Genomic DNA, 12,729 nt, shown 5'->3' with positions numbered 1-12,729 from the left:
TCTCTTTAGTTCACCACGCAAATGATACAGACTCTGAGGATACGCGGTCTAGTGGTAGATACGGTTCCTGGCGTGCCCCTTACTACTACCAGTGCGTGTGTGTGTTTTTTTTTTTTTTTTTTTTGCGTTACATGAGTAGATCCAGATTCGAGCTGCAAGGATACACACTAAGCACTGCAAGGATACACACTAAGCAGCAGTCTGGTGCACCCACTGACCTTCCTGAACGGTAACACAATACGGCATCAGACCATACCAACGCCTTGACATACCTCCCCAACATCAATGTTCATGATCATGATGATCATCTCCCTCCCGCTCGTCCCACGGATGTCCCTGCCCCACGCCCTCCCAGATGTCTCCCTCCCACGTGCCCCACGTATAATGCTCTTTCACATTCCCCGCCAACTCCCCACACCTCCTCGCCTCCCAGCTGTCCTTCCCAGCCACAACCCCCCAATGCACTTCCGCCCTCTCCGCCCACGCTCTCGCCCTCCCCTCGCTCCCCACCGCACTCCACGCATACGCTAAAATCTCCTCGTACATCCCCAACTCGGCGTATAGTCCCTCTTCCTCGAGCAACGCCACCAGCCGCGGGATCAGCGCGATGTACTGCGGGATGTCCTCCAGGGATGTCGGCAGTGAGGCTTTCAGGCCGGCGATGTCGGACAGGCGGGTGTCGGAGGCGGAGATGTTTGAGGGCGTAGAGGAACAGAGAGCGCAGGTGCAGGTGAAGCCCCATGTTTCTTTTAGCGCGGCGGTGCGCGAGGTGAAGGGGAGCTGGGAGAAGCCGTAGCTGAAGGTGAGTTCGGTGCCCGGAGGGATGGGGGAGAGAGAAAAGACGGTCAGGGTGAGGGACGCGTCGGAGAAGCGGTAGTAGGCGTTTGGGCGGCAGGCATGGTTGATGCGCTATCCCATCTACTGTTAGCGACTCTCTACAGGTGCATTGATGGATTTGCCTTTGAGAGCAGTAAGAGAGGAAGGAGCATACCGCAGCCTCGGGCACCACAATCAGATGGCTCGTCCCGTCCCACACCTTCGCCCCCATCGCATTCACATTCACAATATCCTCGACCTCGCTCTCTCCTCCTCTCCGACTCAGCGCCATAACCATTTCCCGTGTCTTTTCCGGCAACTGCCCCACCGCCTTCTCAAGCAGCACCCTCCTCCGCGAGTGACTCACGCTCCCCAGCACCTCCCTACTAACCACTAAAACCGGACTCTCTAAGATTATCGTCTCCCCAGAATCAACCAGCCGCTTCGCAAACAGTCCCAGACCCTTCCCTTCCACCTCCCTCGCCTCCCACAGCCCCTGCTCCGCTCGTCCTCGCCCCAAGCCTGTCTCCCATACCTCGGCCGCGAGCTCGGCCGCGCTCTCCGGACTCGTGACAATAGAGATGCCGCGCCCATCATTGAACGCTGCATTCGTGAACACGCAGTACGTGCTGTGCCGTCCGCCGTGCTCTCCCGCGGGCAAGACGAGCGGGAGGCACGTCGGCGCATGCGTCCAGGGGAACGTGGTGGATGTCAATCCGTCCTGCACCACAGGACACGTCGTTGGCGCGCGGATTACGAGGCCATCTTGGATCTGGGGGCTTTGGCCGATAGGGTCGGGCTCAGTGGGGCTTGCGGCGGCGAGCGCAAACAGCAAGGGCAAGAAGACTGCTGCGCATCGCACTGAGAGGGGTTCGGAGTGCAGCTTCATCTTCAACGAGACCCGGGTGGACACAATGAAGGTGGGCGCTTGCAATGCATGGTGACGACTCGGAGCGTTATGAGGGTGTGTGCTGCACGAAAGCCACGTTTCGCCCGCGCGAGCGTGACGTTATTGGCATGCTACTATTGCTATATTGCTGCTTGGCCTGGTGAGGAGTCGGCATCGGCTCTGGGAGTTAGGTATAGTGGGCGGAGGTCAGTGTCGGTGTTTAGATTGGATATGCGCCGGCTAAAAGAGGGACGAGGGTGGTGTATCCCAGCACGTGCCGGATGTGTGCTAGCACAATGCGTATGCAGAAGGCACGACCGCCGTTAGAGGCCAGAAGAGCACTTGCACCACGACGGAGTAGCGAGGCAGTAGTGAATCGTACTAGAACGGAATCATCGTGTGAAGGAGATATATAGACACATCCAACTTTTCCTTGACGAAACATTGTCCCCACCCTGAACATAACATCATTACTAAGACATCTTTTCAAACCCTAGGCTTAAACGGATTCATCCCCTTAAGATCCCTCTTCGCACTCGTACTCCTCGGAAGAGCATCCGTACAGTCCACCATCCCGGCGGTCCCACTACTCCCAAACATAACCATCTTCTCCATCGCATCCGCAAATTTGCCATTCCACTTCCCAGCATTACCAACAAAGCCCTTGAACTCTTTGCCTACGCCCGCATAATTCGCAAGCTTACTGTCAGAAGGAAACACCACGACACCTGGGGGAGGATTAAGTGTCTCCGAGTAGTACTTGACGTCCCACACACCGGGCGTGGAGTCCTGCGAAGCACCTTTGTTTTCGAGGTCGAAGTTGAACTGGTTGGACGAAGTGTGCGCGCCCAGGAGGGCAGCGAGATCACGGTCGTCGAAGCCCTTGTCGACGAAGAGTTTCGAAAGGGAAGCTGCCGGGGCATTGACATCCGGGAGGAGGCCGTTGGGCGCAGCAACGCTGCTGGACTTGCGACCAATCCAGGTCTTTGATCGCGGGCCGCCGGGGCAGGTCACGACAGCGTGATTGCCGGCGAAGACGACGAGATCGGCAACAGACACGCTGTACTTTGTGGCCATGGCCTTGATGTCGGCAGCGATCTTCTCCAGGCCCTTGTTCTCTGCGCGGCTGCCCTCTTCGGCGTTGAGCACTAGGCTGCCATCGCAGCCTCCTTTGGCGCCTTGAGCTTTGTTCCATGCTAGGTCTTATTAGCATCCATGTTCGCAGCAAGGGTAGGTTCACTGACCTCCACAGTCGTGGAAGACGAGACGGATGGCAGCCCGGGCGTCTGGGTTGCACTGCCCTCCTGTAAGGAATTTCTGAGTGAGCTCCTTGCTGATGGATGTCCACACGGCGGGGCATTGGCCGTTGCCCCCTCCGTCCCCAGAGCTGCCGCTGCCGCTGTTGCCGCTGCCACTGTTCCCACTATCTCCGTTCTTGCGGGGCAAGAACTTGACAAACTCCGTGATATCTGGGAATGACAAGGCCGTAGCGGTGGAAGCAAGGAAGAGGATGAAGGCGAACCGCATCTTGGTGGGTGATGTGTTGCGATAATGAGCTGAAATGTATTTCTTTGAGAGCTTTAGATCAACTCTTGGATCCTTTTAGATAGTCTCAAGAAGGGGAGAAAGTTGAGCAGCAATACTCTGTGGATGTACCTGCTGTCTTATACACTGTTGCTCCACGTTCGAGAAGAGTCCGGATACACAGCTGGCCGGCGACTTGGTCTGCATAGTCAGCCACGAAAGCCGGCGTGGGACTTTCTCTATCGATGCTGCAAGCCACAGGCATACGATCCAGAAGCGAAGCATGGACCTCGCCGTGAAGACGCATGCTCAGGCGCGTTGGGCGGTGCATATTCGTTAAGCAAAGTGGCCGTGCAAAGAGGGCGAGATGCTGGCATATCGGCGAGCAATAGCTCGAGAAGCCTAGCGCGGGTCACAGGCCTACTGCGCGGAGATCCAATAGCGCTGGCTCTTGAGGGTTCTTTATACCTCGAGCTGACTTCTCCTCAACACCACGGTCGGAAACCAAGCTTCGGCTCTTCCGCAACGGTGTTTGCCGTATCTGACCACTTGTCTTGGTGGGAAATGAAATGGGGAAGAGCAGGAAATGGGAAAAGGATCTTGCCTTCCGAATTCGACCTCAAGATATTGTTACCTGGAGCAGCACAACATGGCTTATGGATTCGACTGGATGACGGACTTGAAGCAGTTAGGCCATCGTGATATTCGTGATCAGCTTTGAGCGTTTCGAGCCTCCGATCGCAGGATGGACCGAGAGCAGGGTCTAGATGGCGGTACATTCCGAGTGAGGTGTAGCGAACATGGCGTTGAACGCTGAAAGACAACGTGCTATGGACGGATTTGGTGAAGTGTCGAGCCTCAGCTCTGGGACCACCCAAGACCATTGGACGGTGAACGAACAAGCTTCAGCTCAAGCTTATGCTGCTCAGCTCACTGGGACCGTATCTTGGCTTGTGGCACTGAGACAGCCAGCTGTCACACCAACGTGGCAGTGATCCTAACGAGCAAGATACTGTATCTATAGCATTTGGAATGGTCCGAGTATCGCATGGTGCAATACGGGCACCGAGTGACGGAGAAGTTGCGGCGGAATATTCAAGCTGGGCTGCTGGCGAGGAGACGATGTACAACGGCTGTATGCAGCTGGATGAGCCACGACCTAGTGTGGCACAGTCTACAGAGGGTTCCAAGCAACGGCGATAAGAGGAGCATCTTCGAAGACGGCGTTGCAACATCCAGGTTGTCGGACTAGCCCCCAGATAGTGATGGCGACGGCAGGGTCCCAGGCTCCAGACAATGTTCCTCGCGTGAGCTTTACGGGTACTCAGCCATGTCATGGCCAGTTGGGGCCTGCAGGGAACCTAAATCTAGGCAAGGCAAGCGAGAACAGGAAGCGATGGGTACATGGACCTGAGTCGTCGCACTTGGGGTTGGCTAGACGCCACGTGTGGCTCTTTGATGGATGGCCGTGACATGACCTGGCTGTCGGGAAGGACTATCGCCATTGGAAATCGCCTGCCAACGGGATTCTCTTTACTCTAGTGTAGCCATGTCTCCGTCTCCGCTCTCTTTACTGGCAAAGTTCCACAGTCGCGGGGCGGGTGCACGACAAGAGTCGGAGCGTGCATGGCGGACTCGCAGGACTCTTCGCCTCGTGCCCATATGAATCCACCGCCAAACGGGGTCTTGCTCACGGCCAGCAGAATCTTGTGCGAACGGGAAGCTGGACTCACAAGACGGGCTCAAGAGGTTGTTGCTCGAGGCAGGGTGCGCTCAGTTGTGTATTCTTTCACGTGCGGCAGGGAAGGGCGCAAGACGCGCGTCAATGAAGCACACGACGCGACTTCATCATCGCCCTGGGCACGCATCACCATCCTGTAGCACATGCCCGCGGTGCACGGGATGGCGGTGGACGCGGTGTATGCGTAGGAGGCTCGCGCGCCCAGCTAGCGCCGCGCGCTGCAGTGGATCGTCACGGCGCGCAGAAAGAAAAAGGCACACACAACTGCACCCCGCCGTTCCTCCACGCTGGCGCCTTCCCCCCGCGTCCTCGCCTTCCTCGCCAGCAAGGGCCGCCTGCCCGTGCCCGCAAAAGCCGCGCTGGCCCTGGTTGTTCGCCCGCAGCGCGACAAGTACCCGCCCATGCCCGAAGACAAGTTTCCGTGGGTAGAGCCGCCCGCCGTGGCCATCACTCCCTGTGACCCGTGGCCGCCGCCTTACTACCTCGAAGACAACCTGCGCAAGGTCACGCCGTACCACTTCACCTACAACACCTTCTGCAAGGAGCGGTGGCGCAACCGCGAGATCCTCGACATCTTCGCGAGCGAGTTCAGGGACCGCCCCACCGAGTACTACGAGCAGGCCATCGTCGAGGGCAGAGTCGTGCTGAACGGCAAGCCCGTGCCCTCGACCAAGACGCTGGTGCGCAACGGCGATGTCATCTCGCATACGCTCCACCGCCACGAGCCGCCCTGCAGCGCGAAGCCCATCGGCATCGTCCACGAGGACGACGACCTGATTGTCATCGACAAGCCAGCAGGCGTGCCCGTGCACCCCGCGGGACGCTACAACTTCAACTCGGTCATCGAGATCATGCGGGCCGACAGGGGTTATGGCTGGAACCCGCTGCCGTGCAATCGCCTCGACAGGCTCACCAGCGGCATCATGTTCATAGGGAAGCACAAGCAGGCCGCCGAGGACATGAGTGCACAGATACGCGGCCGCACTGTCAAGAAGGAATACATCACCCGCGTCGTGGGCGAGTTTCCCGAGGGCGAGATCGTGTGCGAGAAGCCCATACTCCAAATCAGCCCGAAGCTGGGACTGAATCGCGTCCGCGCAAACGGCAAGGAGGCAAGGACAGTCTTCAAGCGAATGGCCTACTACCCGCCCAAAGACGACAAGGGTGGCCCCGCCCCCACCGACGGCGAAGCCCACGAGGGCATGGAGTGGAAGACGAAGCGTGGCTACTCCATTGTGCGCTGCATGCCCGTCACTGGCCGCACTCATCAGATCCGCGTTCACCTGCAATTCCTCGGTCATCCCATCTCCAACGACCCCATCTACGCAAACCAGCGTGTCTTTGGGCCCTCTCTCGGCAGAGGCCACTCGGAGGAAGAAAATGACGATGACATTATGACTCGCCTTGCCCGCATGGGCAAGGAAGAAATCGCGGACGCTGTGGCTTACCATGACGAAATGGTCGATGCATACAACAAGAGGAAAGCCGAGAAAATGACGGGCGAGAAATGCGACGTCTGCGCCACTGAGCTTTACAGCGACCCGGGCGTCCACGAGCTGGGCATCTACCTGCATGCACGCAGGTATCGCTGCGAAGAGGGAAGATGGGACTACGAAACTGGTTTGCCAGATTGGGCTCTACCACCACCTGGGTACGAAGGTGCCACAGAACCGACGCACGAGTCTGATCCGCTGGCCGTCGATCTCAAGAAGCTTGGCATCGAAGACGGCGGAGATGTAGGAGATGGGCAAGGGAAACCACTAGGAACGGCCCATGCGGCTGAAGACGGCGGCGACCACCAGCTGATCGCCGCCGGCGCAGGGGCGTGAAAACGTGGTACAGAACTCCAGGAACGGGTACGCCGTCGGCGCTAAGGCGGCCTTTATGCTGGCAGCTGCTTAAGCTCACTTCAAAACCCGCGCTGGTCACCGGCATCACATGCTATTTGCGTCACATGCTGCAGCTTCCAATATATCGTTGACGGAGATCCTGCAGCCGACACCGTCTACATTACAAAGTTCTGTACTCGGATTTCGTAGCCGACGTCTTCTGCATCCTTCCGCCACGCCCACGGAGGGACCTGCGCCAGGACCGGCGACATTCCCAATCCCCGTATCAACCCAGCAGCATCGCAATCTCACAACTTGAGCTCCACAGGTGCTCCACCCTTCTCTCCGCTCTGTAACATCGCCTCAAGCACTTGCAGATCCCTCAGCGCCTCTTCAGCGCTCTGCCTCGGGTCCGGCTTGCCCTCACCCAACGCTTTGCCCCAAGCTGCGATTTCCTGCTTCACCCCGTTGCCCTCCTCGGGGAACTCCTTGGTCTCCTCCTTTCCGTCCTTCACCACCGTGACTTTGCCTCTTGATACAGTCACGGTACCCTTCTCCGCAGCAAAGGTATACTCCGAGCCTGTGAAGGTAGTCCCGAACGACAGAGAAATAGTCCCATTGGCGCCATTGCTCAGCTTCACCGTGGCATCCACCGTGTCCACAGGAGGAAGGTGTTCCTGCAGTTGTGTAGAGAAAGCACTGGTCGTCACAGGCTTCACACCTCCGCTCTCGAGAATCAGCCTTGTGGCAGCGACGAAGTGAACACCGCCATCCAGCAGAAACCCGCCCTGGTACTCGGGCTTCTTGCGCCACGCAGTCTCAAAGTACTTACCGCCCTGCTTGACGAAGTTCTGCACGCGCACGCGGAACCCAAGTACGCGGCCTAGTTGCGCGAACTGCGCCGCTGCGTAGTCGTACGACGCGAGAAAGCGGAAGTTCTCTGCGATGCTGAAGGACGGCCCGCTGATGTTGCTCTTGTACCAGGAAATCAGCTCCGTCGCCGTCGCGACGTCTTTGGCGATGGGCTTCTCAGCCAGCACGTGCTTGCCTGCTGACAACGCTTTCTTGATGTACTCGGGCTGCACGAGGATTGGGAGTCTACACGGCATTAGCATTAGCATCGATGATACCCTAGCATACAGATCCCAGAATATCAACTATAGAATACAGAAGCCATGACTTACGCAATGACCACCGCCTGCACGTCGTCCCGCGCCAGCAGCGCATCGTACCCCTTGCCCTCCCCGGAATCCTCGCTATACAGCTCCACATCCCCGGCTTCGGAAGCCAGTGACTTTGCAGAAGCGAGGCTGCGCGAGTAGATTGCCGTGAGGGAGAGCGCCGAGGCCGCCTTGATGGCGGGCAGGTGCTCTTCTTTGGCGAAGATGCCGCTGCCGATGAGAGCGATGCCGATGGTCATGTTTATGGTTGCTTCAGGGATCGATAATGCGGGTTTATGTTGTTTGGAATGCGAGACCGGTGGTACGGTGTGTTCGTGGTATGTACGTGAGTGGAGGGGTAAGGGTAAACTGTATAGACAATGACGAAATGCGTTCGGGGGTGGGGCGGGGACGGCAACAATCGTACAGACACTGCTGCTTCTTCCAACGACCAACGCGAGCCTACCGCCTCTCTTTATACTTCTCTCCTTCCGCCCTTTTCTTCAGGGTTCTCGCTGCCGCCTTGCAAGATGCGTGATGCGTCGTGCGAGTAATCGGCCCGATCAAGACTGTTAAAATTGCCTGTTTGGGACGGCGATGGGTGCTGGTGTAGCATTACAAAGCGGCTCGCGGAGTCGCGGGGATAACATGGCATGGTATGGAGTGCGACGGTATGGCATAGCGAGTGTATTCGGGTATCTAGCAACGGCATCATGTGCGTGAATAGGACTCGTTCGCTCCGTAGCTCAAAGGTTTTCTTGCTTCAGCGGCGGCTGGCAAAGAGCCGCCAACTGCGGAACAGTATAGCAGCAGCAGCAGCAGCATATCCTCCCATCAAAGGGATGAGGGATGCCTACCAAACCCTATGAGTCTCTCAAAACCTGCGTTAGGTCGAACACGGCATCTCCCCGGCAGGCTGCGCGATGCAGGTCCTAGCAAGGGCAGCTGTCACGCAACATTCGCCTCCCTCCTCAGCGCCCTCTTTCTCTTTTCCGTGACCCCAATGAATACGCTCGCAATCGCCATCCCCGTCGCACTAAACGCTACCGCAAACCAGAAGCTCGCCCGGAACCCGATCAGCCTGATCGCCATCAACTCAGGGCTCTCATCACTCAGCGGCGGCGGATGCACGATGCCCGCCTCCTTCGCCGCCGCCTGAGTCACATAGCGGTCGATCGTACCAGCCACGCCCAACCCGCAGCTGATGCTGTAGTTCACCATCGTGGAGACGAGGCTCGCGGCGATGCCCTGCTTCTCCCTGGGCAGCGCGGACGAAAGTAGCATGTTGGCCGCCGGGTAGGACAGGTTCATGGCGCCGGGCATGATGAGGATGGATAAGAAGGCCTGCAACCAGTAGCTCTGGTGGATGGGCATGGTGGCAAGGAGCAGCACGCCCACCATGAAGCACGTCATGGCGATGAACATGACATAGCTGACGCCGAAGCGCTGGATCAGCCAGACGGTGGAGAACGCGAAGAGCACGCCGGTGATGGCGACGGGGGACGTCTGCGCGGACGTCAGGATTGCGGAGTGCCCGCGTAGCTGCTCCAGGAAGAGGTACAGGTAGTACGCCCAGATACCATGGGAAGCCCACCCGGTCACGATGCATGTGAGTGCGAAAATGGTGTCTTTGCCCAGGCCGCGAATGGGGATGAGTGGGTCGTTTGTGGCGTAGAGCTCGACGAAGAAGAAGACGACCATTAATACGCAGCCGGCTCCAAGGAGACAGCTGACATAGGCCGCCGTCCACAGCACGAGAGGCGCCTGGTTGAGAGCAGTGTTGATGAGCACGAGGCCCGAAACCCCGGTTATGGTCCCCCAATAATCGAATGTCGGCGGCTTGGCGTTGATGGGTCCTCGGACTGGTTCCATTCTTTCCTCGGGCAGGATCATATACGCGAGACCCATGACGATGAGACATAACACTGCGAGCACCCAGAACATCCATGGCCACCAGGCCAGCTCCGCGAGCAAAGCGGAGAACACAGCACCGGCTGTCGCGCCTAGGGGACCCGAAGCACCAAAGCATGCAAAGCCGATCATGCGTTGCTTGCCCACTGGGAGCGTTCGTCCGATGAGAGCCACGGCATTTGGGACAAGCAGGGCTGGCCCGATTCCTTGGAGTGCCCGGCAAATGCTGAACATGACGTGGTTTGAGGTGTATGCGAACCCTGTAATGATAGACCAGATGGCAAACCAAAGCCAGCCGATGAGGTAGATCTTCTTGTGGCCGTACATGTCTCCTAATCGCCCTGAAACCTATGAATCATGATCGAAGTGCTTGGAGTGGGCGGTACGTACCTGCAGGAAGTATGAATGTCCCCACGCTCATGCTGTAGGACGCAGAGAACCAGCTCAGGTTTCCATAATCTTCGACTCTGAAGTGTTTGGCCAGTACCATAACTGGTGAAACTGTCTGATTCAAAGCACTAAGGGAAAGGAATTGCGCTATACACGTGATAAAGATGAATGGCAATTCTTGTCTCCAGTTCTTCGAGGGCGGCGAAGGATGTGAGGCGGTCCTCGGTGGCTGGCCCAGAAGTACATCGGAACTGTTGGCAGTCGAAGGGTAGCTTGCTGTACACGATTCGTACTTTTCGCACTTGTATCCAATACAGTGAGCAGATGTTGGTATTGAGAGGGACAGCGATGCCTTTTCTAGATCCTCGATTTTTTTAGTCCGGGTGCTGAATGTTGAGTCGGATGACAGCATAGGGGTACTCCAGCGGGCGGACATCGAGCTGCTCTACCGATCGATGGATATAGCTGATAGACGCAATGGATAGAATGGGCCAGAGTCTTTCTTGTGTATCGTTTGTCCTTTGTTCCTCGAAGAACATCTTAAAGGAGAATCAGTGAGTGCCAAAGTCTCTGGACACGCTCCACGTGGTCTACTAGCGACCCAGTTATGACGACGCGGCCACCAGGTCCTGCATACCCCACAATGAACTTTAAAGGCAACTAAGAATTCCATGGTGTGGAGAGCCGAACTCGTGTCCCCATATGCAAACATCTAGGGTCTCAACATCGCGTATTCAGTGACTAAGTGCCTATGTACGCATGCAGGAAGCGGTTGATAGCCATCAACTATCAGAAGCCGACTGGAACAATACAGGTAAGCGTAAATCACCACTTTTTAGAAGCGGCTTGGGTGGAGGATGTCATCCACTGTTGAGCAAGAATGCGTATTGTCTTCACTGTGGCTGAATCATGCTTGTCATCCGCCAGTTGCTCTTGATCTGCCTGCCAAACTCAGCTGCTGGATGAAATCATTGAGAGTGCTTGCAGCGCCGTTGTTGAAACGTACAGGCATTTCGTACAGCGCTCGACTCAGGTCCCCTAAATGCAATTCCCTTTGTATGGCTGTTTCCGGTTGAATCGATGAGGCGTACTGTATGCAGCTCTAGGCCAGAACCGAACAGGCAGCACTGTCCTCGCTGGCGTAATTATCGCCGGTGAAGGGTCGAAAGAAGAGAGCAAGAAGGAGTAGATGTTGTCCGTCAGACTTTGATTGGTAGATGCGTGAGAATGCGCTGCCTAATTTTAGTTGTTCCGAGGCGCCGGCTGGACGAAAGCGCTCGAAGCTCGAGTTTGCGCTTGACTGAATGTGGCTGCCAGTCTCGGCACCCTCCCGCTCCCACGGCCTCATCAGATATAAGTTCCCATATATGATAACCCCCGCAGCGCATAAGTAGCCTTGGCTGAAGCCTCTCTTGCTGCTGGATCAGGAAGGCGCTCGATTGTGAGAGCTAGCGGTGCAACTTTCGAGTCTCCTCATCCAGCATGTTCCCAGGCGAAGGTATTGAAGCTGACGCAGACACCGCGGTGACGCTTGACAGGCGCACCTGAAGACGTGAGGTGCGGGCCGTGCGGCATCGAGATTCTGGTTGAGCTTAAGTGTGATGCTGGAGTTTGCGTAGTTGTGCGCAAGATCCCCAAGACGGAAGCAAAACACAGTGAGACGAGTCTGCTCTGCTTCCTCTACACAAAGACTTGATCGCAGAAACAGTATGCAAGTTACCAGGAAAGTACTCCATGTGCTTCGGTTTGCCTCATGTCGCATGTCGCTTGAGTCTCTTTCCTCGAGGAGTCTCCTCGGAAGACGAGGACGAGACAAGACGCATCAGTACGTCGCAGTAGTTTACCACCGATCTGCAAACAGTCCGGTAGAGATGGTGTCTGGCTGGTTTCGGATACGCATGCGGGCGCTATGGTGGAGCACTCGGCGGATAGCGTATGTACCTAGGCAGTGATGATCGTATCGAACCCTGGGCCACAGCTGGGAGCCACCACCCACAGATTCATCCTACCTAAGTACAACCCGTCACTTCCCTTTCTAAGGTTGCCCGTATGGCTTTTCGAATTGAGACGTGAGATTTTCGGCTGCCCCATGAGTCTCTGCTTGATCCTTTCGAATGAGGCTTTGGTTGATCATCTGTCATACCGTATTCCCTCATTGCTGCAGATATTCGATCATCGGCTTGGGCCGCCTCGTTCCGGCCACGCTGCGGCCACGCTGCGGCCACGCTGCTCGCTTCCGTGCTATTTGTGTGGTTCCTAGGTTCACGGACACACTGAAACATGGGTGAGCCGTAGATGGTATACGCTTCCTCGTCAGCAACTCCTTAGGGCTTGACATATCATCTTCCGTATTGCAATCAACATTATACCGCGGTGCATTACTAAATCCACGTGTTTAGAGGGTTCTTGAGCCTTGCCTTTTGACTTCTTGAGGGAACGTCCTGGGCCGATGACTAACTGAAATTCATT

The 12,729-nt window shown here is 56.7% G+C and overlaps 7 protein-coding genes across 7 annotated transcripts; 3 read left to right on the top strand and 4 right to left on the bottom strand.

Annotated features, from left to right (window-relative positions):
* Positions 1-345: 345 nt before the first annotated feature.
* Positions 346-1,645, bottom strand: CC84DRAFT_1063811 (SET domain-containing protein; the record flags this gene model as incomplete). The annotated part of the gene is made up of 2 exons (XM_018173616.1): positions 346-909; positions 992-1,645. Coding segments are annotated over 2 exons (1,218 nt in total), but the record flags the coding sequence as incomplete, so codon positions are not given.
* Positions 1,646-2,191: 546 nt separating this feature from the next.
* CC84DRAFT_1220011 (heme peroxidase) lies at positions 2,192-3,232 on the bottom strand (the record flags this gene model as incomplete). The annotated part of the gene is made up of 2 exons (XM_018183129.1): positions 2,192-2,901; positions 2,950-3,232. 2 exons carry the CDS (start codon positions 3,230-3,232, stop codon positions 2,192-2,194), a joined length of 993 nt encoding a protein of 330 aa, XP_018033472.1.
* CC84DRAFT_958042 (uncharacterized protein) lies at positions 2,916-4,033 on the top strand. The gene has a single exon (XM_018187951.1). The coding sequence runs from the start codon at positions 3,356-3,358 to the stop codon at positions 3,929-3,931; it is 576 nt and encodes a 191-aa protein (XP_018033471.1). The 5' UTR covers positions 2,916-3,355; the 3' UTR covers positions 3,932-4,033.
* A 1,338-nt stretch (positions 4,034-5,371) lies between these two features.
* On the top strand, positions 5,372-6,799 carry CC84DRAFT_1220010 (pseudouridine synthase; the record flags this gene model as incomplete). The annotated part of the gene is made up of 1 exon (XM_018183128.1): positions 5,372-6,799. One exon carries the CDS (start codon positions 5,372-5,374, stop codon positions 6,797-6,799), a length of 1,428 nt encoding a protein of 475 aa, XP_018033470.1.
* A 152-nt stretch (positions 6,800-6,951) lies between these two features.
* Positions 6,952-8,472, bottom strand: CC84DRAFT_1166858 (oxidoreductase-like protein family). The gene is made up of 2 exons (XM_018179066.1): positions 7,984-8,472; positions 6,952-7,897 (listed from the first exon to the last, which is right to left on the bottom strand). The coding sequence occupies exons 1-2, from the start codon at positions 8,217-8,219 to the stop codon at positions 7,108-7,110; spliced, it is 1,026 nt and encodes a 341-aa protein (XP_018033469.1). The 5' UTR covers positions 8,220-8,472; the 3' UTR covers positions 6,952-7,107.
* A 249-nt stretch (positions 8,473-8,721) lies between these two features.
* Positions 8,722-11,157, bottom strand: CC84DRAFT_959014 (MFS general substrate transporter). Its single transcript, XM_018187953.1, has 2 exons — positions 10,261-11,157; positions 8,722-10,211 (listed from the first exon to the last, which is right to left on the bottom strand). Exons 1-2 carry the CDS (start codon positions 10,694-10,696, stop codon positions 8,908-8,910), a joined length of 1,740 nt encoding a protein of 579 aa, XP_018033468.1. The 5' UTR covers positions 10,697-11,157; the 3' UTR covers positions 8,722-8,907.
* Positions 11,158-12,116: 959 nt separating this feature from the next.
* CC84DRAFT_958745 (uncharacterized protein) lies at positions 12,117-12,716 on the top strand. Its single transcript, XM_018187952.1, has one exon. It carries the CDS (start codon positions 12,212-12,214, stop codon positions 12,518-12,520), a length of 309 nt encoding a protein of 102 aa, XP_018033467.1. The 5' UTR covers positions 12,117-12,211; the 3' UTR covers positions 12,521-12,716.
* Positions 12,717-12,729: the final 13 nt, after the last annotated feature.

This window comes from Paraphaeosphaeria sporulosa (assembly GCF_001642045.1).
Source record: "Paraphaeosphaeria sporulosa strain AP3s5-JAC2a unplaced genomic scaffold CC84scaffold_8, whole genome shotgun sequence".
Classification (NCBI taxonomy): Eukaryota; Fungi; Ascomycota; class Dothideomycetes; order Pleosporales; family Didymosphaeriaceae; genus Paraphaeosphaeria; species Paraphaeosphaeria sporulosa.
Note: the sequence above shows the minus strand (reverse complement) of the source record. Positions and strands in the feature narration are given on the sequence as shown.

Coding starts and splice junctions, on each gene's coding strand:
- CC84DRAFT_958745 (XM_018187952.1), top strand. CDS start 12,212: ATGATCGTATCGAACCCTGGGCCACAGCTGGGAGCCACCACCCACAGA.
- CC84DRAFT_959014 (XM_018187953.1), bottom strand. CDS start 10,696: ATGTCCGCCCGCTGGAGTACCCCTATGCTGTCATCCGACTCAACATTC. Junction 10,212..10,260: donor GACATTCATACTTCCTGCAG/GTACGTACCGCC, acceptor CATAGGTTTCAG/GGCGATTAGGAGACATGTAC.
- CC84DRAFT_958042 (XM_018187951.1), top strand. CDS start 3,356: ATGTACCTGCTGTCTTATACACTGTTGCTCCACGTTCGAGAAGAGTCC.
- CC84DRAFT_1166858 (XM_018179066.1), bottom strand. CDS start 8,219: ATGACCATCGGCATCGCTCTCATCGGCAGCGGCATCTTCGCCAAAGAA. Junction 7,898..7,983: donor GTGCAGGCGGTGGTCATTGC/GTAAGTCATGGC, acceptor AATGCCGTGTAG/ACTCCCAATCCTCGTGCAGC.